The 24,692-nt window shown below is 51.0% G+C and overlaps 1 protein-coding gene and 1 pseudogene across 1 annotated transcript; both read left to right on the forward strand.

Moving 5' to 3' along the window:
- Nucleotides 1-7,258: 7,258 nt before the first annotated feature.
- LOC116863062 (helix-loop-helix protein 1) lies at nt 7,259-7,660 on the forward strand. The gene has a single exon (XM_032850563.1). It carries the CDS (start codon nt 7,259-7,261, stop codon nt 7,658-7,660), a length of 402 nt encoding a protein of 133 aa, XP_032706454.1.
- Nucleotides 7,661-17,791: 10,131 nt separating this feature from the next.
- Nucleotides 17,792-17,999, forward strand: LOC116863061 (annotated as a pseudogene).
- Nucleotides 18,000-24,692: the final 6,693 nt, after the last annotated feature.

The raw sequence follows: 24,692 nt of genomic DNA on the forward strand, positions 1-24,692 counted from the left end.
CAAGTAAGCCTCCAGGCTTAGGCTCCAGTGGGCTGGTCGCAGGGGGGGGGGGGGGCAGCTGGGGCCGGGACCCTGGGGTCCCCTTCCGCCCACACCTCCAGAGAGGACTTGGAGAAAGGGCAGGGAGAGCAGAGGAAAGCGGGCATCCTGAAAAGAGTAAACCAGTACAGGGAAACAGGAAGTAGGGACGCCTGGGGCCAAAGGGGGAAGGGAACTGCGGAGCCTGGAGCCCGGGAGGTGGGGGGGGGCGGGCGTGGCTGGGAGGGGAGTGGGCCCCAGAGCTGCTGGTGACAGATGGGTGGACACAAAGAGCAGAGCTGCAGGGAAGACAGATGGGTGGGGGAGGGAGGGGGGAAGGCTGGAGGGGCAGTGGTTGGAGGCCTTAATGAGATTGGAGCTGGGCTGGGGCTTCAGAGAGGTGAGCAGTAAGGAAAGAAGAAAGGCGAGGCCGCCCTGGGAGACAAAGGCAGCGAGGCCTGGGGGCCAGGGTGGGAGAGGGCCCTGGCCGGCCACTGGAAAGGGGGGCTTCCAGCCCGGCTGGCAGCGGAGGGAGTGACAGATTGCCTAGTTCACCAGAGTGGAGACCCGCTGTCACCTTCTAGAGGCACCGGGAGGGGAGATGAGAAAGACAGACGGACAGAGCCAGCGTGGGAGCAGACAAGGAGGTGGAGGCAGGGCCAAGGCTTCCCAGCCACACCGAGGCCGATGCCCAGGCTCCTCTAGCCTGCCTCGCTCTGATGACCCAGGATTCGGACCAGTCTTTCCCCATAACAGCCCAGCCGGGGCCACTCCCTGGAAAGGGTCAGGCAGCATGGCACAGCTAGGGTTAACGCCGTCTGCTCTCCCTGCCAGCCGCTTGCCTGGTTGGGTCCCCAGGGCTCCCCACATATGTCACCCCCGCTCCTGCCAAACCCACTGCTTCCCAGCTCCTCCGGGCCCTCCCCCCACCCTCAAGGACTAGGCCCCGGACCCGTGTCCTCCCCACACTCCAGCCTCCCACCCCAGCAATCCACCTTGAAGTCTGTCTAGACGCGAAAAGATGGTGACAGTCTGAAAAACTGGCTGGACACAATGGCACACAAAGTGATGACAACCAGCCACAGGGCCAGCTCAGGCCCCTTCCTGCTCTTCCCGCCCTCCTCGCAGCAGAGACCCTCACACAGCTTGGGGGACAGTTGGGGGGGTCTCCTGCCCCCTCGGACCAGGGCTGCCGGTGGCCTGGGCTGACCCCAGAGCCTCCCCTCCCTCACCCATAATGCCTCAGATACATGCATGCATGAAGGTGATTCAAATCGCCCCGCACAGATGTCCAGATTGGGGTGAGTGCTTGGCCTAGGACTCCCCCACAGTGTGCGACAAGCGCCCTGTGAGGAAGGCAGCTTGATTGATCCCCATTTCACAGAGGATGAAACAGCCTAAGTCAGGATTAACGACCCGGTGAAAGTCACCGGGCTCCCAGTTCGGGAGCGTTACTCGTTCCTTCCGGTGCCCCATGTTTTCGGCTCCTCTGTATCACAGGCTCGTGTTCATCTTGGCTACTCCCCTGAGGAACAAAAATGGAATCCCTCAGAGTCCAGGGTCCCAGGGTCACAGAAGGAGTCCCAGGGCAACCCCCTCACCATCAAACCCCAGTGTGTGGGGACAGCTCGGGCTAGGTGCACCAAGGATGGCATCATAGGACCAAATTCTCAGAGCCAAACAGCCTACAAGGAGAGAAGCTGAGGACTGGGACCCTGTTCCTCCCTACCTTCCCCACCCCCACCCCCAGCAAGGGGCGCTTCTGCTCCTGTGGTCCCTCTAGGTTTCGCTTCTGTTTCCCTTAACGTCTCCCTCTGTGGGATGGGACCTCCCGGCCTCGGTCACAGTCCCTCAGACCTAGAGTTCTGTTAATCTTGTCTCCCCATCCCGGGCTCTCTGCCCCCTCCATGTCTGTGTCCCCACCCTGTCTTGGGCTCCCCCAGGGCTCTCGAGTACCAGGCAGAATCACCCCAGAATTCCCGTGTCTCGCCCCCCCCCCCCCCCGTGCCCCCAGCTCGCATCTCTGAGTCTCCACGGAGCTTCCCTGTCCCCTCCTTTCCCCCTGTCTCCCCTTCCTCTCCAGCCCACCCCATGGCACTCTCTCCTGGGTCTCTCTGTCTCCCAGTTTCTTGGCCAGGGTGAAGGGCAGGAGGGTGGGGGAGGCAGCATTGCGGCTGCTGGGGGCTCATTAGGTGGAGATTGGTTTTTAATCAGCACCATGGCAATGATGATGCAAGAACGGAGATGCCACCTGATCCCCTGCCCCCCCAGCCCCCCTCCTCAAGCCTCCTTTCCCTTCCAGCTCAGCCCATCTGCTGGCGCCGGGGCACCTGTCTGGGCCTGCCCAGGTGGGAGTTGGCACCTCCCAGACCTGAGGGTGAGGAGGGGCAGGGGAGCTTGGGAAGAGATTAGAGGACTCCCCTTAGGGAATGCCTCACCCTGGAGAAAGCCCAGGAAAGGTTGATGGGCAGCAGGGAAATGGCAAATGACTCGACAACCAGCAGGTGGGGTGTGCTCCTACTGAGGTCTGGGGATAACCAGACCTTTATGCAATAACTCAGTCTCCATGGCAACGTAGGAAGCAGCTAAAATTAACCCCATTTTACAGAAAAGGACGTTTGAGGCTTAAGAGGTTAAGTTACTTGTCCAAGGTCATAGAGCCCGCCAGGGCTTTCTTCACCGTAGCACACTCTCTCCGCAGCGCTCGGGACCGTCGTTCTTTCTGGACACTCGCAAAGGCTCCATGAAGATATCCAACAGTTAGATGGAGGAGAGGACACAGGAACACAGCCCTCTGCCTCTCTGTGCTTCCCTTGATCCCAGCCCCTGCCACCCTGCAACACACACACACACACATGCACTCAGACATGCATGCACAGGCACGCGCACACACACACGCATGGGCTGGAGGAAGCTGAGCTACTCATGTGAACTTCACCAATGCCCGTTTGCATATAGCTCTGCATCTGGTTTTCTTACTGCTCATTTGCTGCCCCGGCACACTCCCAACTGTCCAGGCCGCCCTGCCCAGCCTTCTCCTGCATCCTCACTCCGCCTTTAGCCTTTCCTTTCCTCCCCAGGGCCCCTAATTCCCAGTGGGTCAGCTCCGTGTCGGGAATCTGACCCTGCTGCCCCTGGTGCCGAGGAAGGTTGGAGGACGAGGGCTGAGATAGAGGGTGTGGGGTGACTGAGTCCCAGGGTGACGAGGGCAGGCGCCTGAACAGGAGCCACAGGCAGCCTCCATGGGGTCCGCCGGGCACCAGCTCTGTGAAAGATGAGAGCTTGGTGACGAAAGCAAGGGCTCTGGGGTCCATTCCCACGTTTTAGCGGCGTCCACCTGCGTACCTTGGAGAGCCTTCTTCCCAGGAGAAGGGACACAGGGGAAGGGCCGTCAAAGTCACACTGGGACTGGAAATAGGACCATGGCGCTTAAACCTGGCATGCTGGGGGCCTCTGTCCCCATTGCCTCTGGTGTGGAAGACTGAGGGGGTTCATCTGTGATCCTGCCCTGGCTTTCGCCCCAGCCCCACCCCTTCCCCCGGCTCTCCATTTCTTGCTTATGAAATATGCATGGAGAACAGATGTCCCTGCTCCCCTACTCCCTGCCCCCCCCAGGGCCATTCCCCACCCCCAGCTCCCGGGAGGTGGGGTGGGGGGGGGTGTTCCCAGTTCCCTCTGCCAATGGCTGCCTGGCCTGACTGTTTAATATTGATGAGGGGGGGGCCTGGGCCAGCCAATGGAGGGCTGGGGGTGTGTGTGTATCTCCATATATATACATAGGGCTGGGCCCGCTCAGGTGTGTATGTGTCTGTGAGTGTGTGTGTATGTGTGTGTGCGTGTGTGCCACTGGCCTCAGCACCTGGCCAAGCCCACCCTCTCCACCTGGGCCCTCCGTTCTCGCCATGTGTACCCCTCTCATCTGTCCTGGAGCCCGCGCAGCCACGCCGCAAGGCTGCCCCCGAGAGCTCTAGAGAGCTGGTCACTAACTTTGCAGACGGATGAGCTCTGAGCAGCCAGAGGAGACTGGGGCTGTAAACGCTGCCCCCATCCTGCCGGCGTGGATCCCCTCACAGGGTCTTCCTAGGTAAAGGGAGAACTGTGGGCTGGGGAGGGGTGGTGAGTCCCTTGCCCTCTGGCTCAGGTCCCCTCCCGGAGCCTCCCTCTGGACCCTCTCCTGTGACCCTGCACTTCCCTCTTCCCCACTCCTCCCCTTGGACTCTTTGTGCCTGTCTGTTCTCTATTGGGTTGAGCACGGCAGAAGTGGGGCCGGAGGTCCTACCCCCGATGCTTGGGATTTTGCTGCTCTCCCTCATCCTTGGAGCCTGGAACTTTGGGACCGGAAGTGGATTGGGGGTGAGGACCGCGGGGGTAAACAGAAGCTGCTGGGCAGGACGGCGGGGCGGGCGGAGGTGGAACAGGGATCACACAGGGAGCACATGGAGGGCCGGGGAGGCAACGGGCAGTCAGGGGTGCAGCAACACGGGCACGGGGCAGAGGGAGAAAGGGGCTGGGACAGACATGCTCAGAGGAACCCTGCAGCTTACTCCTGAGCCAAGGGTGGGGAGTTGGGGCAGGAAGGAGGTACTGGAAGGTGCTGACTTCGGGGCCTCCCATGCTGTTGTCATCCCCTCTTGTCCCTGTGCAGCCCGGAATGTGGAGTGTGTTCTGAATTTCAGCGCTGACCACCTTCTGTTTTATGTGATGGTTGTGCATGTGTCTGTGAGGTGGGGGGACCCTTGCACCCGCCACGCCCCCCAGCGCTTAGTAACCACTTGTCAACTACCCCTGAGCCTGTCTTCCCTACAGTGGGATGGGGCAAGGGGGGCAGGGGGGCTCCTGACCTCTGGGAGGAGGTCCATCAGGCCGGAGAACTAGGCTGGTGAGGAAGGGAAGGAGCCTCGGTGCTTCTTGTTTTGGCTGGTTCAGTCCCGCTGAGCTCCCAGCGAGCGGGCCCCATTTCCCCCTTAACACTCCTCCGAAGCAAAGCTTTTCCCAGACCTTTCGCTGCTGCCTCACCCTGACCTCCTCTGGTCCCAGGGACAAACCAACCTCACCCAAGTCCTATAATGGTGTCCCCAGGAAGCTGTCAACGCCCCCCTCCCCAGCAGACCATATCCGATCAGAGGGTGGGCTATGGGAGGCCTTGGAGTGGGAAGCTGACTGTCATCCCTTCTCCTCTTCTTCTTTGTGGTATCACTGAAAGCACCAGGGAAAGGCACCCACCGCTGAGGGTGTTGGAGGCAGAGCTAGAGGAAGGCGCTGGTCCTGAGCAGGTCCATCATGGCCAGAAGAGATAGAAGCCCCTGACTCTAGGGAACGGGAGGTAGAATCAGGTGTCTTCGGGGGTCATGGTGGGCCGTGGGGGGCCGGCAGGGACTGAGCTGGGGCAGCTGTGCTGAGCTCCATATGTCCCAGTCCACTCTACAATGGGCAATCTGTGTTGTACCCCTCTCCCCCCAGAGAGGCAGCAAGGCTGGAGAGGGGCCCTGGGAGGGAGAAGATGGGCAAGGCCAGGGCTCAGAACTCTCTCATCACAGCTGGGGAAGGTTTCGAGTCATGGCCAACTTCTCCTGAAGCTGTGACCACAGTCTTGCTCAGTTTTCTTTTTCTTCCTCCTTATGATTACAAAATATTTTTATTATGGTTAAAAAAAACCACGTAACATAAAAATTTACCATTTTAAGTGTACAGTGTGGTAGTGTTAAGTCTATGTATACAGTGGTGAAACGGATCTCCAGAAGTTTTCCAGCTTTCAAATCTGAACCTCTACGCCTTTGAACCACACCTCCTCTTCTCCCCCCACCCCGCCCTTGCCCCAGACCCTGGCCAAGTGCCACTACACATTCTGTTTCTCTCAAGTTGACTGCTTAGATCCCTCATATAAGTGGCATTATACAATAGTGGTCTTGGGGACAGACAGGCTTATTTCATTTAGCATAATGCCCTCAAGTGTCATCTATGCTCCCGCTCCTTTTTAAGGCCAAATAGTATTCTACTGATGGTAGAGGCCACATCTTTACCTGGCCATCTACTGCTGGACGTCTGGCTTGTGTCCATATCTTCATTCTGGCGACGAGCGCTACAGTGAACATGGAAGGGCAGAGAGCGGTTCGAGATCCCGATTTCCATTTTGGGGCGCTACCACCCGGAAGTGGGATTGCTAGATCATCTGGTAGTTCTGCTTTTAATTTTGAAGGGGTTTTTCACAGTGGCTGCACCATTTTGCAATCCCACCAACACACCGCACGAGTCCCTCGGTCCGAGGGACTCGGTGTCTCCACGTCCTCACCCCACCTGTTACTCGGTTTTTGTTTTGACAGTAGCCGTCCTCATGGGGGGTGAGATTTGAGCTCGTTGTGGTTTTGATTTTCTTTTCTCTGATGATGAGGGATGAGGGGCATCCTTTCACGCCTGCTGGCCATCTGTCTATCATCTTGGGAGACATGTCTGTTCAAGTTTTTTGCCCTTTTTTAATTGCTCTGATGTTCTGCTGTTGTCGGGGTTCTTTGTAATCCTCCAGATACTCACCCCTCATCAGATACAAGATGTGCACGGGTTTTCTCCCGCAGCTTGCCTTTTCACTCTTCTCGTGGCATCCTTTGACTTACAGAAGTTTTCAAGTTCCACGTGGTCCCATTTGTCTGTTTTTGCTCTGCTGTCTTCCTTTCGGCATCATACGCAAGAAATCGTTGCCAAGTCCAATGTCATGAAGCTTCTCCTCGTGTTTTAACCTAAGAGCTGTCTAGTTTTAGGGGTTTAATTCTTCCGCTGGGTTGCATCCAGCAATCCTTACCCCTTCTCACCCACACTCCTTTCCTGTTGCTCCCTTCCGGGATTCTCTTCCCTTCTTCCCATCTTTCCTCCTACTCCTGTACTTGGGTCCACCTGCCTGTCTCTCCCAGACCGTCACCCCTCCCATGTTTCTGCCATTCTCCCCGCCCCCCTTACAGTACCTCCCAGCTCCCAACACCTGTCCGGCCTTCCTCTTGCCCTCCCCACCTCGGAGCTGTCCTCTAATTACCCTAATAACTCCTTCCGCCCCCATCAATTTCCCCTTCTCTCCTCCAGGCTCGGGACTGGAACCCTGACCATGGGACCTTGAAGTGGCTCTGAACTCCTCAGCTCAGTGGCAGACCCCACTCCCCCAGGCCCTTCCTGCCCCTCCCACCACCAGCTTGCAGGTTCCCAGAGGGAGGGGTGGGGAGGGGACCGCGATCTCACAGGGCAGGGGGCTTCCATCATGATGCTCAACTCAGACACGGTGGAGCTGGACCTGCCTCCTTCCCACTCCGAGACCGAGTCAGGCTTCAGCGACTGTGGGGGCGGGGCGGGCCCCGACGGGGCTGGGCCTGGGGGTCCGGGAGGGGGCCAGGCCCGGGGCCTGGAGCCCGGAGAGCCCGGCCGGAAAGACCTGCAGCATCTGAGCCGGGAGGAGCGGCGGCGCCGTCGCCGGGCCACAGCCAAGTACCGCACGGCGCACGCCACGCGGGAGCGGATCCGCGTGGAAGCCTTCAACCTGGCCTTCGCGGAGCTACGCAAGCTGTTGCCCACGCTGCCCCCCGACAAGAAGCTGTCCAAGATCGAGATCCTGCGCCTGGCCATCTGCTACATCTCCTACCTGAACCACGTCCTGGACGTCTGACAGGGCCTGCCTCCAGCCTCGCGCGGTCGGGGTTCGGGGGCCCTCCTCCCCGCCTGCATCCCAGCAAGGCATGGAGTCCCGCAGGCCCCGGGCAGGGTGACCCCTGCCCCCCCCCCCGCAGATACCCCCCCACTGGTGGCTAACAAAAGCCTGACCTCCTCTTTCCGACCCCTGGGTGGGGGGCCCTCCCCCACGGAGGCCGATTCTCCTGCACCTCCCAGGCATTTGTGGTTGGGGCCCAGCTGGTCAGAAATATTTGCTTGGATGGTCCCTGTAGGGTTCTTGCTGGGGTTCCTAAGCGGTCTCCCTAGCTCTCTCAAGGTCTGCTGCCTCTTCTAACCCCACGACCAAATTTCCAGAGACCCCAGACTCTGTCTGTCTCGTCTCCCATCCTCTTTCCAGCTTCTGCTGCCCCTGGGAGGGAGGGTCATAGGCAAGGGAAGGGGGAAGGCTGGGCTCCAAGTGCAAAGGGGGCGTCTTCTCAGACATCTCCGCCTGGCCCTGTTGGCCAGAGGGACAGGCCCGGGGCAGCCAGGGGTCTCCTGAGAGGGCTCCTGCCAGGAGAGTCTCAGAGCGGGGAATTAGGGGAAAAACTGTGCCCGTTTTCTCTCTTGTTCCTGAGGCTCAGCACAGACAGACCTCGGATCTTACTTGGTAGTGAGTGCCTTGCCCTCTCTGAGCTCCCTGCCTGCTCCCACCCAGCCTCCCGATTTTCTCCCTCCCTGTGTGCAGCTGGATCCCAGATCCTAGATCCTGGAGGAGGGGATGATGGCCCCAGACTCAGCCCAGAGACTCAGCAGAGGGCCCAGGCAGTGGGTGGGCCAGATCTCACATCTGCTCCCTCCATCCCAGCCCACTGGGAAGATGTACAAAACCCACCCGCCTTCCTCCCTCAGGTGCAGGGGGGAGGTTCTATTACTGCCCCCCCCAGGGAATGCTCAGCTCTCTGGGATCTAGGGCCAGTTCATTATAGATATATTTTTTCTCTTTCCTTAAGCTTGTCTTCAGCAAGGGAAGACACCCCGCCCAGCTCCCCACTCCCAGGCTCTCTGCGCCTCCCTCCCAGGTGGCTTGGCCCCCTCTGCTCAGCCCAGGATCAGTGGGGAAGGAAGGGCAGGAGGGCGGGGGCAGAAGCAGCAGCTCAAGGCCCTTCCCACTCTCCCTCCTCCCCAACGCCAGACTCCACCCTCTACAAGGATATTATTTATTTACGTATTTATTTATTTATTCATCTATTTATTTACTTATTTATTTATAAATATTACTATTTATTGCCGAGTTGTGCACTTTGGGGTAGAGCAAGGGGGTTCCTGGCAGTTCTAGCTGGGTCTCTCTTGCTTCCTCCCTGGTTACTCCTTTCCCTTTCTTACTCCTTCTACAAACTCCAGGTGTGGGTTTTGTGTGCAAACTCCAGCTGCGAACTCTCCACCACACCCATATTCATTCCTCAAATCAGTCTGTCCGGACACTGAGTCCTCTGAGATGGTACCCTCCCCCCAGCTCCAGGGCTCCTGGACTCTTCTGTAGCTTTCTCTACCCCCAGACAGTTGCGCCCAGTCCTGCCTGCCTCTTTTCTCTCTCTAGCCCTCTAGTGTGACCTCTCACTTCTTCCTAATGCCCCCAGCTGCAGGCCCCCAGGGTCTGTGCCCCGAGTCCTTCGTGTGATCCCCCTCCCATTGCATTTCTGATTTCATATGAAAAGAAAAATTAAAGTGACCTCGTTCTAGTACCAGGTATGGCTGTGGGTCATTCAACGGGCTTGAGAGGCTGGCCTAAGCATGGAGGGTCCTAGGCTTCGAAGGCTCTTCTGATGGGGCCATGAGAGCTTAGTGCTGTGGGTACAGGGCCACAGAGTAAAGGGGTGCAGGGAAGGGTACAAGACACAGGTCCCAGACCTCCGCACCGCAAGTCCCATGTTCCTCCATCTTGGTATTCATTGAGTGACACTTTCTGACCCCTCTGATATTGTGCTTCTGCTCTGCTCTCTCTGAGCCTGAAGAAGAGCTCAAGTTCCCAGGGGAACCCAAGTCACACATGCGTCTGTAGGTCCACACTGCTGGGGAAAGCCATGGCATGAAGTCTGACTCTCCTCATTGTTGTCTCTGAACTGGGTCAGTGTTCACTGCAGTTTGTTCTTGGCCTGGTTTGTGTTCCCCAACCTGAAGATATGGGGGAGAACGTAACAGAGGACTTGGGACTCCGAGAGGAATAGGGAAAGGGATAAAAAGGAGCTCTGACAGAATATCAGAGGAATCCTGGAAGAGACCCTACAGTCACCTTATAGATGAGGACACTAAAGCCCGGAGAGGAGCGGGGGGCTTGCCCGAGGTCACACAGCCAGTTGGGGTACAGAAATGAAGTTCAAGTCTATGTTCTTTACGTCCTGTCCTGCCAACGCCCTGCTTCCCTGAAATGATCCAGTCTGCGAGGGGGATTTCTGGGGGCCTCATATGTTAACAAGAACCCCAATAAATCAGAGAGTATTCCGTTTTGTGGCCAAGAAGGCCAAAGGTCTGGAGAAAACTTTGCAGTAGGAATAGCTGAAAAACTGAGGCTGTGTCTCCACAAGAGCCAGGTTGGAGGCAACATGGTCCTTATGTTCACATATTGAGAGAAGAAACGAAAGTAAGAAATGCTGGGTGTCCCCGGGAAGCAGAAACGGAACCAGTAGGGGGAAGTTAGAGGAAACAGATTCAACCCCGGAGCTGGAGCTGTCCAGCAACGGAAGTGCCTGCCTCGACCAGGGGGAGTCCAGACAGCCCGGGGGGAGCTCAGAGCACAGGCAGAAACCCTCGAGTACTTTCCTGCCTCCGTGGACCATTGCCTAGGGAAGCTCAAGGATCCTGTCCAAACTGGAGGCCCTCTGGGAAGTCTGAAGGCAAGCAATGGGATGGAAATGCTGAGACATGTCCGGACACTGAAGGTGCCTTTTCCCTCCCTGACATCGGCGGCAGGAGGGGGTTAAGTCCGACTGGGGGAGAAACCGCCACACACCTTCCCTTCCCTATTTGCATTAGACAAATGTGCTCTGCCCAGAGCCTAGCAAGAGGGAGGGCTGAACAGAGACCAGGGAGAGTCTGAGGACTCTAGGGCAGGAGCTGGGAGAGAGCATGCCGTCACTAAATGGCCATCACTACATTCGACACCTTTGTTCTGAAGGCAGGTAAGCTGCAGCCCACAAAGGCCATGGGACTCACCCATGCGAGTGGGCTGGGGTTAGAACCTGTGTCCTCCATTCCTGGCCCTGGAGTCTGGTTCCTTCCCCTGCACAGTAGCATGGCGCTCCGAGTTCCCTGCCTCTCCGCTTGTCACTCTGCCCCGCTAGAAGGCAGAAGGAGGTTCCCGGGCCCCTCTGCTCGGGGACCCCTCAGGGCCGGGGGTGGGGAGAGGCAAGCTGCAGCTGTTTTGGCTAGCTCCAAATTTCTTTAGATAATCAATTGGCCTCGGCTGCCGCTCTGCTCCACAGGACTGGAAGCTGGAGGTGGGGAGTGGGAGGGGGAAGGGGGCAGGGGGCCAGGCGCTGGGAGAGGGGACTCTCTGGGAAACCCAAGTCCCCATGCTGAGGATGGAGGGAAAGTGGGAGCTGGGGGCTAACAGCTAGGGAAGGAGGGAGGGAATGTCAGAAGAGGAGACAGCTGGGGCCCTCATTCCCTGTACCCCGCCCCCCACCCCTCCAAACCCAGCAGGTGGGCCCGTGGGATGGTCCAGGGGCAGGTGGGGGCACTAGGCCAGTGGGACTTGAGCACCTCACCCCTTCTTTCCTCCTCCAGCCCCTTCCCACCCCTGCCGGCCCCTTCCAGCTGTCCATGCCTTCCTTCCAGTTACACAGGCGCTGACCCACCAGTGCTCTGCCCCTTCCTCAGCAAACCCCACCCCCATGGCAGAGCCCACAGCAGGCTCAAGGGGCTTGAAAGTGGAGGGAAGGCTCCTAGCCTCTCCTCCCCCTACACACACACACACACACACACTCACACTCTCTGTGTAAGCTGCCAGGCATATGGCCCTTTGTGCCACATAATGGAGGCCCTGCCTGTGCCCCTTTGGAGGCTGGGCATGGGGCTCCTCTCCCTCCTCTCGCTCACCGCAGGGCCTGCCTGCGCATCCTCTTCTTCCTCTAGCTGGACCTCCCCTTCCTCCAGCTCTCTGCCTCTTGTTTGCTCACTTGCTTGTGTCCTTTCCTGGGCCCCTGAACTGTGGGTGAAGCCTGGGTACAGAAGAAAGAAGGGGAAGGAAGGTCACTGTCCTTGAAGGCTGGTTCAGAGAAGAAGGAAGCCAGAGGAGTGGGAGCGGGGGAGAAGGGAGGCAGTGTTGGGATAGAGGGGACAGAGAGTCTGTGGCTGGCAGACAGAGGACCTGAGTCCAAGCTCCAGACTCACCTGCGCTCTTTGTGCCATAACAAGCAAACCACAGGCACTCCCTGCATCGCAGTCTCCTCAGCTGTAAGATGGGGACTCTATTAAGACCTGCCTCACAGGGGTATTCCAAGAATGAAAGGAGGTCATCCCGGCAGGGTTCAGCATGACAAGTGCCCCCAAATGACACAGTGAGGGGCAGAAAGTAGCAGGGACAACCTGTACTGTTGTACAGTCTGTGCACTGTACAAGGTGCCAGGACAAGACGGTGAAGGGGTCTGACATCTAGCCAGAGCCACCGGTCATGCCACGGGTGTCAGTAAGGACGCCCCGGGATGAACTTACAGGAGTCCAACCGCAAACTCAGAGTCGTGACAACCTTGGAATCCAAGACAGGGAAGCAGGGCGTTGGCAGGACAGGACGTAAAGAACATAGACTTGAACTTCATTTCTGGACCCCAACTGGCTGTGTGACCTCGGGAAAGGCTGGACTATTAGCAGGCTACCCCCATCAAGGAGACACTGCGGCTGAGAAGAGAGGGCGCTTAGGAAGCAGGAGAGGAGGGAGAGCTGGGGCGAGGGCGGTGGGTGGAGATGGGTACCGGGTGCGGGAGGAGGGACCTCTGGCTCTTGCCCCGCCCCCGGGGTCCCCGCGCGTCGGCGCCGCGGAGCCGCCCTGACGATCGCTTGTAGAACACTGCCCCCTGCCGGCCGGCCGCGGCGCCGCCTCGCGTCCATCTCGGGCCGGAGCCGCCCTCCCGCGGGGCAGGTGCGCCCGGATGCGGGCGCGGGTGAGGGAGGTGCGGTGGGGCTGCGATCCGGGATTCTGCTGTGGTCAGAGTTTCTGGGAGGAGAATGGGACGTGGCTGCTGACCGGGGATGACGAAGTCTGGGATTCGTGGGTGTTTCACGGACGTGTGTTAACCACTTGCGGGCGGATTCTCCCTGCCTGTGTCCATTTCATTTGCTGCGTGTCGGCGCGTGTGCTTGCTGTCCCCGGGGCGGTGCTCGCTCCTCTGCGCTCCCGGCTGTGCGGACACACACAGCCGTCCTTTCCTGGGGGGGCCGTCTGAGTGTCGGCTTGCAGGAATGGGGAGCTGGCAGTGGCTTCATGCCCTCCCCTTCCCCCCCACTGTAGACCCCTGCCTTCCACCAGCCGCTCGGTCCCCTACAGCGGACAGTCCTCTGACCGCTCCTGCCCCATTTGGGCCAAGCTCAGAGCCTTGCTCTGTCTTTCCCCGGGGTTCTTGAGCCTCCTAAGCGGGGCCTCGGGCTTGGTGCCCAAGTGAATGGAAGGACTGGGAGGACCCTGAGCCCAGAGCCACCACTTCCTTCTTGTCCTCACTGGCGTGGAAACTCCAGCCTTCTTTTATTACCCTGTGGCTGTCCCCTTCGTCATCAATCCCCTTCTACTCACTGCAGCGTATGTTTATGAAACAGCCAGCGTGGGCCAGACACTGTGCCAGGTCCTGAAATACCAGGCCGTGGCCGGGGAGGGGTGTGGGGAGACAGACGTGTGAACACACACTCCTGAGAGTGAAAAGTACATGTGAGGACTGGAGTCTGGCCAAGGAGAAGGATGGACTCAGAGGCGGGGCTGGTAAGGGACGGAGCCGGTCCGAGCCCAGTTTTGAAAACGGTAAGGGCCTGTCGGGTCTGCGCAGGGGCTTGAAGACAAATCTGGGATGGCTGGCTTCACAAATCTCCTCCTCTGAATGGGGACACTCACTTCCCAGCTCTCTGCCCAGGCCCTCCTCAGGAATGCCCTTGGAGGAAGACAGCTGCCTTGTCTCGGGTTGTGCTCCCTCCCTAGGGCAGCCTGCGTGCAAGGACTGGTGGGTGCAGGTTACAGAGTCCCTGTCCAGGGGCAGCCAAGAAAGGCCAGCTGCGCTTGGACACCCCCCACCCCCGCCCATGATGGCCAGAGGATCACATTTCAGCTCCCCCTTCTGCTCCCTGCAGCCTCTCTTACACCTAACAGGTGTTCCCGAGAGCGCACCTGAGAGGGCTGTCCTGCCCAAGAATCCCTTTCCCAGAGACCCCTACCTAAGCCGGGACAGTGCAGGTAGAAGGCACCGTAATCATAAAGCACTGAGGCCCGAGGAGGTTTTATGAGCTAGAGTGCACTCTAAGCAGTGTGGTTTGTTGGGACATAAAATGCAAGGGGCTAGTGGGACAGGAGAGTGGTGGAGAGTGACCTGGAGAGGTAAGCAGGGACGTGTCCGGAGAGGTCCCCGTGGTCATGCTTCTATGGGGCCACGTAGCAGTGGGAAACGGGGAACTGTTCCCTAGTAGGACAGATACACACCATCGGATGGACATTGTAGACACGTCACTGTAAGAGTAGTTGTGAAGAGAGTCGAGCTAGGGCTCAGATCTGTGCAGGGACAGTTTTAGGAGGCTATGGCAAGGTCACAGGCAAGGTCATAGGCAAGGCTATGGCAAGGTCAGCAAGTGAAGACAAGAGTCTGTATTGAAGCAGTGGCAGAGGGAATGGAGAAGAGAGGACAGACTGAGGAAAGCTGTTTAAACTGGATTCAGTAGGGCTGGGTGATGGCTTAAACATAGTGGGCTAGCGGGGGACCCCAGGGGTCCAGCGTGGAAGCCTGGATGGACAGAGATGCTCCCTTCCAAAATAGACTACAGAGGAGGGGAGACGTGCCGGGAATTGTGGGGGCATGTGGGTGTGGTGGTGACATTCCAGGGAGAGTGGGACAAATGTATGGAGGAGCCTTCCATGGTGTGGCCAGGGAGGAAGCTGCTCTCTGCGGTTTTGCCAAACAGCTGGACCTCTTTACTGGGACGCCTCCCAGAAATCTGCGGCTCCGTGTACCCCAGCCAGGCGTACCTCTCCTCTCCTTCCTCAACCCCACTTCTCCCTGGGTGTCCCTCACATGAATAAATGACACCCTCCACGTTCCGTTGCCCGGGCTGTCACCTGTCCATCCCTACTGCACTATCTCTGCGGAGGAAACAGATGTTCAGAGATTCCAGGCCATTCAGTCCCACCGCTACGGGCTTGCCCCAGTGCTAGTGCATAACAGTGTTCAATATATGGTGCTTATATTAAGGTAATCATTGCTTTTAGTAACTTCCTCTTTAATTTGCTGAATTGTCCTCCCAACACCCACCTGTTGTCATATTATTTTTATTTTTTTCAAAAGATTTTATTTTTAAGTAATCTCTACACCCAACGTGGGGCTGGAACTCACAACCCGAAGTTTAAGACTCACACGCTCTACTGGCTGAGCCAGCCAGGCGACCCAGAGCCTGTTACCATTTTACCTTGAGACTATGTAATTGTTCACATATTCTAGCCCATTTGACACTTCAGAAGGGGTTCTCATAAGTTATTTCCCTCCAGAAACTTTGTCTTATCTTTTCACTTCACTGGAAATCATAGGATTTCTTATTTTATCTATCTATCATCTGTCTATCTATCTATCTATCTTGAGACGGAGAGAAAGAGAGAGAGAGGGAGAGAGCACCCCAGATTTCTCATTTTATTTTTTTAAATTTTATTTATTTTTAAAAAGATTTTATTTATTTGACAGAGAGAGAGGGACAACACAAGCAGGGAGAGCGGGAGAGGGAAAAAGCAGGCTCCACACTGATCAGGAGCCCAATGTGGAGCTCCATCCCAGGATCTGGGGATCATGACCTGAGCCAAAGGCAGACTCAACCGACTGAGCTCCTCAGGATCCCCAGGTTTCTCATTTTAAAAAAGTGTTTCAAAAAGTACCAAAGTAAGATATGCCTATCATAACACATTCAACTAATACTAAATTGCCTAGACTTAAGGAGTCCCTGGGTGGTTCAGTCAGTTAAGCATCCAACTTTTGATCTCAGCTCGGGAGTTGATCTCAGGGTAATGAGTTCAAGCCCTGCCTTGGGCTCCCTGCTGGGTGTGGCACCTACTTAAAAAAAAAAAAAAAGGGTAGATGTATGACCCCTCCGTACTAATTGTGTAAGTCTGGATTGCACTTCCTTCCCTAAAAGTAACTCATATTAACCATTTGGTCTGTATTCTTTCAGACTTTTGTGAGTTTTGCAAACACATATATAAACATGCAGATGCATGCATTTAAAATCATACTGTACATTTACTATTAGACTTGAACTTAGTATGTACTGCTGCTTACTTTTTCTTTAACGATACATTATAAATATATTTTTATATCTGTACATATAGACTAACTTCACTTTTTAAACTTCTCCCTAGGACATACGTATTATAATTCATATAACCCTCCTCCTGCTGACATTTAGGTTAATTCCAATCTCTTGTTAGGAATAATACTGCAGTGCACCACACTGTTCTCTGCATATGTAATTGGGCACTTATGTGAGCATTTTTGGAGGGTAGATTCTTAGAAATGGAACTGCTGGATTAAAGAGAATATACTTTTTAATTTAAAAAAATTAATTTATTTAACTGAGAGAGCACAAGCAGGGGGAGCAGTAGCAGAGGGAGAAGCAGACTTCCTGCTGAACAAGGATCCGGGGTTGTGGGATGGAGGGTCGTGGAGCTGGATTCCAGCATCCCAGGATCATGACCTGAGCTGAAGGCAGACGCTTAACTGACTGAGCCACCCAGGTGGTTCCCCCATCTTTAAAATTTCGATAGATACTTCCAAACTGCCCTCCCAAAAGTCCTTATCAGTACAATTCTCCCAAACACACATGAGACTCTACATTTCTTCACACACTTCATAGCAATGATTAGTATCATTCTTTTTTTTTTTTTTTTTTTTTAAAGATTTTATTTATTTGACAGTGAGAGATCACAAGTAGAGAGGCAAGCAGAGAGAGAGGGGGAAGCAGGCTCTCTGCTGAGCAGAGAGAACCCGATGCGGGGCTCGATCCCAGGACCCTGAGACCATGACCTGAGCCGAAGGCAGAGGCTTTAACCCACTGAGCCACCCAGGTGCCCCTAGTATCATTCTTTTAAATATTTTTCCAATTCAATGTACAAAAGAATATTGAGTTTTTCTTAATTAAGGTTTTCTTTATTTGAGATTGATGATAATAGTTTCATATTCTTATTGGATGTTTGTATTTCTTCTGCGAATCGCCTGTTCTTTTCCTTGGCCTCTTGAAAAAACTATTTAATTTGTTTTCTTCATTTTATGCTACATGTTTTTCTCTAAATAATACAATGTATTTTAAGTAAAACAATGTTTTTGTTCTTCTTTTGTTAAGCTGGTATAATCAATTAAATCCCTCAGTTTATGGCACACTAAATAATTGGTCGACGTCTTCCTTTTTGCTGCCTCCTCTTTTCCCATCCTTGTTCCCCTTTTCCTTGCCACCCCTGCCACAGATTTCTTTATTCACTCATTTATTTAGTCATTTGACTCTCCTTTCACTCATATATCGACATATATAGGTGTCCCTGATCAATACATTGTATTATTTTGTGTGTTTTGCATCTCAGGACAGTCGTGTTGAATAACATCTCATTCTGTTTTCCTTTTCTTTTTACAAACATTGTGTTTTAAAATCCTGTTCTGCTTTTGCTGTGGAATGGCTAGGTCCTGGGATGGAGGGCACAGCACAGGGAACAGAGTCAAAAGGATTGCAACAGAGCTGTAAAGTGATGGACGGCAGCTCCACTTGCTAACACAGTGTAACATCGAGACTTGTTGTAGCACTATGTTGTACACTTGAAACTAATGTAACACTGTGCATCAACCATACTTCAATGAAAATAAATAGGTAAGATTGAAATGTCAAAAGCTTCTATTCTGGCTCTCGGTCCCCTATACTCCTCGTAGCCATGCATTGCAAGATTGAAGAAATCAAGGACTTTCTGCTCAGGGCCAGGTGAAATGATGTCAAATCTGTCAAGATCAAGAAAAATAAGGATAATGTGATGTTTAAAGTTTCATGCAGCGGATACCTTTATACCTTGGTTATCACAAAGAGAAGGGCAGAGAAACAAGCAGTCCCTGCCCCCAGGTTTGGTAGTGAAGGAGTTGAAATGAACACGGCTCACTGATTTTGTGGCAGGGTTTCGCAGTTCTTGTCTCACGGAGTCCAAGAATGAATCTCGAGGACAAAAAGGTGAAGTGAAGTGGAAGCTTATTAAGTGAGGGTGAGAACAGAAAGGAAAGAAAAGAGTTCTCTAGAGCGAGAGGGGTCCAGAAGGAGCTGCCACGGAGGGTTTTAATGATAGGTCTTTTAATAGGATACAGACCAGGGAACTTGGTAAATTCCTTATGAAGAGCAGGGCAGATTTGTGAATATCATGTCTGTTTAGAACACACAAGGTGGACTTGTAACTATCACCAGCACAAAGGACCTGTTCTTGTAAGTATCATGTGAATTTCTCCACATCTGGGATTTCTGTGAGCCTGGTTCCCTATGCCCCTGAGGGACCCTAGTCATGGCTCCCCCTACCTGTCTCTCACTACCTAGCCTCACCTGTCCCTTACTGAATTTGAACTGTATCAAAATTTTAAAAATTTAAAGCGTGCACACACACACACACACACACACACACAACTTCTATTCTGCTTTTATATATGAGATGGTATTTAAAAATAATATATGGTGAACTAGTTCATTCTTTTAAAAAAAACTTTATTTAACAGGGAGAGAGCACAAACAGGGGGAGCAGCGGAGGGAGAAACAGACTCCCTGCTGAGTGTGGAGCCCCATGTGGGGCTGGATCCCAGGACCCCTGGGATCATGACCTGAGCCAAAGGCAGAGGCTTAACCAACTGAGACATCCAGACTCCCCATGCTTGTTTATGATTTTGCTATAGTTCACATGTCCTGAATTTCAATTCTCTGTTATTGAATAAAGGCTTTTTTTTTTTTTTTTTTTTTTTGCTGGTAATATAACTGACTTTTATTTTTAAGATGAATGATCTTTTACGGATCATGCTTTTATTTTTTTAAAAAATTTTGGAATCCTTTTTTTTTTTTTTTAAGATTTTATTTATTTGACAGAGAGAGAGAGAGAGAGCACAAGCAGAGGGAGAGGCAGAAGAGAGGGAGTAGCCGGTCGTGATCTGAGTTGAAGGCAGATGATTAACCGACTGAGCCATCCAGACACCCCATGGATCATGCTATTAGTGTCATAGCTGAGAAATCTTTGCCTAGCTGAAAGTTGCAAAGATTTTCTCTTATGTGTTCTCCTGGAAGTTATGTTTTACATCTAATTTGTGGTCAATTTTGAGTTAATTTTTGTGTATGATGCCAGGTATAGATGGATGTTCTCCTCCTCTTCTCTTCCTCTTCCTTTTTTTTTTTTTTAAGATTTTTATTTATTTGACAGACAGAGGTTGCAAGTATGCAGAGAGGCAGGCAGAGAGAGGGGGGGAAGCAGGCTCCCCGCTGAGCAGAAAACTGATGTGGGGCTTGAGCCCAAGACCCTGGGATCATGACCTGAGCCGAAGGCAGAGGCTTTAACCCACTGAGCCACCCAGGCGCCCCTCTCCTCCTTCTTTTATTTTATTTTTTGGCATGTAGTTATCCAACTGTTCTATATTGAAAAGACCATCCCTTTTCTGCTGCATTGCCTTGGAACATTTGTCAAAAATCTATTGACCGTATGTATGTAGATGTACTTATGAACTCTCTATTGTGTTCCAGTGATCTATTTGTCTTTTTTATGCCCATAACTATACTATCTTAGTTACTTGAATTAATAAATAAATGTTGAATTTATTCAAGTCTTTGAGCTGTATTCTTCTTTTTTAAAGTTGTTTCGGGTGATCTAGGCCCTTTGCATTTCCATATGACACTTAGAATCAGATTGTCAGTTTCAAAAAACATTGCTGTGATTTTGCTTGGGACTATATTAAATGTTTAGATCAATCTGGGGGAATTGAAGGCTTAATAATATTGAGTCTTTCAATCCATGGGCAATATGTATCTTGCCATTTATTTATGTCCTTTTCTTTCTAAGGTTTTGTTGTTGTTTATTTTTTTGTTTTTGTTTTTGTTTTTGTTTTTGTTTTGAGAGAGCACAAGCAGGGGCGGGGAGGGACAGAAGGAGAGAGAGAGAGAGAGAGAATCCCAACCAGACTCCCTGCTCAGCATAGAGCCAGAGGCAGAGCTCAGTCTCCTGAAACTGAGATCATGACCTGAGCTGAAATCAAGTCTGATGCTCAACTGACTGGGCACCCAGGCACCCCTATTTAGGGCTTTTTTCATTTATCTGAGCAATGTTTTGTAGTTTTCAGTGCACATCTTTTGTCAGATTTATCCCTAAGGATTTTATGGGGTTTTTTGATGCTATAATCAATAGTATTTTAAAATTTAACTTTTGAGTGTTCATTGCTAGTGTTTGGGGTTAAATTGTGTGTCCCCAAGAGATATATTGAAGCCCTAATCTTCGGTGCCTGTGAATGTCATCTAATCTGGAAGTAGGGTCTTTGCTGATCTAATCAGATTTAAGATGAGGTCAGACTGGAGTAGGGTGGGCCCTCGATCCAATATGATTGGTGACCTTTTCAGAAAGAAACTTGGACACAGACATGCAGAGAGGGAAAATGACATAAAAACCCACGGGGAAAAGACAACCATGTGAAAATGGAGGCAGAAATTGGAGTGACACATTTGTAAGCCAAGGAACATGGATTGCCAGAAGATGCCAGAAGCTCAAAGAGGAAGGTGGGTGTCTCCCCTAGACCCTTCAGTGAGAGCATGGTCCTACAAATACCTTGCTATCTGACTTCTAATATCCAGAACTGTGAGAGAACTAAGCTCTGCTATTTTAAGCCATCCCAGTTGTGACACTTTGTTATGGCAGCCAAGGGAAATTAATTCAACTAGTAGGCAGGGACATGATTGATTTCTGTGAATTGATCTTATAGCCTGAAAACCTGCCAAACTCAGTTGTTCAATCTAGTAACTTTTTGTAGATTCCATTGAATTTTCCATATAGATGACTATGTCATCTCTGAATAAAAACAATTTTTCTTCAGGGTGCCTGGGAGCTCAGTCAGCTGAGCATCTGCCGTCAGCTCAGGTCACAATCCCAGATCCTGGAACTGAGACCCACGTCAGGTTCCCGCTCACTGGGAAGCCTGCCTCTCCCTCTCCCTCTGCTGATCCCCCTGCTTGTGCTTTCTCTTGCTCTCTCTCCTGCTATCTGTCGAATAAATAAATAAAATCTTTAAAAAAATAAAGTAAAAGACAATTTTACTTCTTCCTTTTCAATCTGGATGCCATTAATCTTTCTTGCCTTATTGCACTGGCTAAAGCCTCCAGTATAGTTCTGAAGAACTATATAGTTCTGAAGAACAGTGGTGAGAGCAGATATCCTCGCCTTGTTCTTGATCTTCGGAGGAAAGTATTCAATCTTTTACTATGATGTTTTTATATGATCTTATTGTAAGGGTGTGTGTGTGTGTGTGTGTGTGTGTGTGTAGAAGCCTTTATCTGGTTGAAGAAGTTTCCTTCTTTTCCAAATTTGTTGAGAAGTTTTTAAAATCAGAACTTTACAATGGATTTTTGTCAAATGTGTTTTTGATAGGTATTAAGATGATCATATGTTTTCTTGTCTTTTCTTTTTGGTTTTTCTTTTTTAATTGTTAGAAATGTTTCAATGTTTGAGGTGTTTACTGTACCTCGCATTTTTGGTCATGATGTATTATCCTTTTTATATCATATTGGATTTGACCTACTAAAATATTGTTAAGGGTTTTTGGATCTGGGTTCATATGCAACATTGGACTATAGTTTTCTTATAATGTCTTTGTCTCATTCTGGTGTCAGAGTAACATCAGCTTTATATAACGAGTTGGGACATACTCCCTATGCTTCAGTTTTCTGAAAGAGTGTGTGCAATTGGTATTCTTTTTTTTTCTTAAACATTTGGTAGAATTTGCCAATAACGCTATTTAGGTCTGGTGTTTCCTTTGTGGAAGGTGTTTGTTTGGTTTTGTTTTTTAAGATTTTATTTATTTATTTGAGAGAGCACGAGCAACAGAGTACAAGCAGGGGGAGGGGAGAGGCAGAGCCACAGGGAGAAGCAGATTTCCTGCTGAGCAGGGATGCCTGATATGGTGCTTGATCCCACGACCCTGATGACATCATCACATGAGCCTAAGGCTGACTGAGCCACCCAGGTGCCCCCTTGTGGGAAGCTTTTATTTTTTTTTTTTTTATTTTTATTTTATTATTTTTTAAAGATTTTATTTATTTATTTGACAGACAGAAATCACAAGTAGGCAGAGAGGCAGGCACAGAGCAAGGAGAGGCAGGCTCCCTGCTGAGCAGAGAACCCGATGCTGCGATGCTGCAGGGCTCGATCCCAGGACCCTGGGATCATGACCTGAGCCGAAGGCAGAGGCTTTAACCCACTGAGCCACCCAGGCACCCCTGTGGGAACTTTTTAAACTATAATTCAACCTGCTTAACAGCTTATAGGGTAATTCAGGGGATCTATTACTTTTTGAGTGAGTTTGATATTTTATCATTTTATTTTTATTTTTACTTTTTTAAAGATTTTATTTATTTATTTGACAGACAGAGATCACAAGTAGGCAGAGGTAGGCAGAGAGAGTGGGATGGGGGAGGAAGCAGGCTCCCCTCTGAGCAGAGAGCCCGATGTGGGGCTCGATTCCAGAACCCTGAGATCATTACCTGAGCCGAAGGCAGAGGCTTTAACCAACTGAGCCACCCAGGTGCCCCAATATTTTATCATTTTTAAGGAACTTTTACATTCAACTAAGCTGTCAAATGTTTTGCATAAATTCTCCTATTATTCTTTTAATATCTTTAGAATCTGTAGTGACATTATCTCTCTCATTCCTGATATTAATCATCTCTGTGTGTGTGGTTTTTTTTCTTGTTTGTCTGATAAGTCTGGGTAGATTTATCTATTTTTCCTATCTTCTCAGAGAACCAGCTTTTCATTCTTAGTTTTCATTCAGTTCAAAAATTTAAATTTTCTCTTTGATTTCTTCTTTTACCCATGAATTATTTAGAACAGTGTTGTTTAGTTTCCGAGTATTTGGGGATTTTCCAGATACTGTTCTATTATTGACATATAATTTAATACCACTGTGATCAGAGAATATATTTTGTATGATCTCATTCCATTTATGTATGTATGTATGTATTTATAAGTATTTAACTTTTAAGTAGTATCTACATCCAGTGTGGGGCTCAAACTCACAACTCTGAGATCAAGAGTTACATACTCTACCAACTGAGCAGCCAGGCACCCCAGATCTCATCCCTTTAAAATTTACCAAGACTTCTTTTACAGTCTAAGATATGGTCTATCTTGGTAAATGTTCCATGCACACTTGAAAAGAATGTGTATCCTGCTGTTATTGAGTGGAATGTTCCATAAATATCAATTACGTCAAGTTAATTGATGGAGTTGGTCAAGTCTTTACTGATTTTCCGCTCACTTGTCCTATCAGTTATTGAGACACAAATATTGTCATTTCTGATTATAACCGCAGATTCATTCATTTCTCCTTACATTTCTATCGATTTTTGCTTCATGTACTTTGAATCTCTGTTATTAGGTACATAAGTACCTAAAATTTATTGTTTTCTTCTTCTATTTTTTTAAGGTTTTATTTTTAAACAATCTCTACATCCAATGTGGGGCGTGAACTCATAACCTCAGCCAACTCAGCCAGCCAGGTGTCCCTCAAATTGTTACGTCTTCTTGATGAATTGACCTGTTTATCATTATGAAGTGATCCTCTTTATTCCTAGTAATACTCTTTGCCCTGAAATCTATTCTATCTAGTTTTAATATAGCCATTCCAACCTTATTTTGACTAGTGTTAGCATGGTATATATTTCCCCATCCTTTTACCTTTAACTTATTCATGTTTTTATATAATGAAAGGGATTTCTTGTAGGCCGTATATAGTTAGATATTACTTTACAATCCAATCTGACAAGCTCCTTTAATTGGTGTGTTTATTTTTTTAAGATTTTATTTATTTCTTTGAGGGGCACCTGGGTGGCTCAGTGGGTTAAAGCCTCTGCCTTCGGCTCAGGTCATGATCCCAGGGTCCTGGGATTGAGCCCCACATCGGGCTATCTGCTCCGCAGGGAGCCTGCTTCCTCTTCTCTCTCTCTCTCTGCCTGCCTCTCTGCCTATTTGTGATCTCTGTCTGTCAAATAAATAAATAAAATATTAAAAAAAAAGATTTTATTTATTTATTTGAGAGAGAGAGAGTGAGTGAATGAGAGAGAGAGAGAGAGCACAAGCCAGGGGGAGAGGCAGAGGGAGAAGCAGACTCCCTGCTGAGTGGGAGCCTGCCATGGGCTTGATTCCAGGACCCTGGGATCATGACCTGAGCCAAAGGCAGACACTTAACCTACTGAGCCACCCAGGTACCTCTAACTGGTGTGTTTAGATCATTTACATTTAATGTGATTATTGACATAGTTGGATTTAAATTTTCCATCTTGTTATTTGTTATCTATTTGTATTTCTTTTTCCCTTCTTTTCTGCCTTTTTCTTAATAATGGAAATAAGTGAAATTCAAAATAGGAAATATGGCATGAGAATTTCAGAGAAAGATTTGGGATTTTACAGATCAAACTGATGGTGTCAGGAGTGGCTTAATAGAGAAAATATCAGGTCTTAATTCCTCTCTGGTCTGACCCTGGCATCCTTGCTGAGGGTCACATTGAGCTGCGAGGAGCTGCAAGAGTGTCTTTAGAGTCAGCACCATGGCAGAAGACAT

This window comes from Lontra canadensis, unplaced genomic scaffold (genome assembly GCF_010015895.1).
Source record: "Lontra canadensis isolate GAN:19392208 unplaced genomic scaffold, GSC_riverotter_1.0 scaffold498, whole genome shotgun sequence".
Lineage (NCBI taxonomy): Eukaryota > Metazoa > Chordata > Mammalia > Carnivora > Mustelidae > Lontra > Lontra canadensis.

Coding starts and splice junctions, on each gene's coding strand:
- LOC116863062 (XM_032850563.1), top strand. CDS start 7,259: ATGATGCTCAACTCAGACACGGTGGAGCTGGACCTGCCTCCTTCCCAC.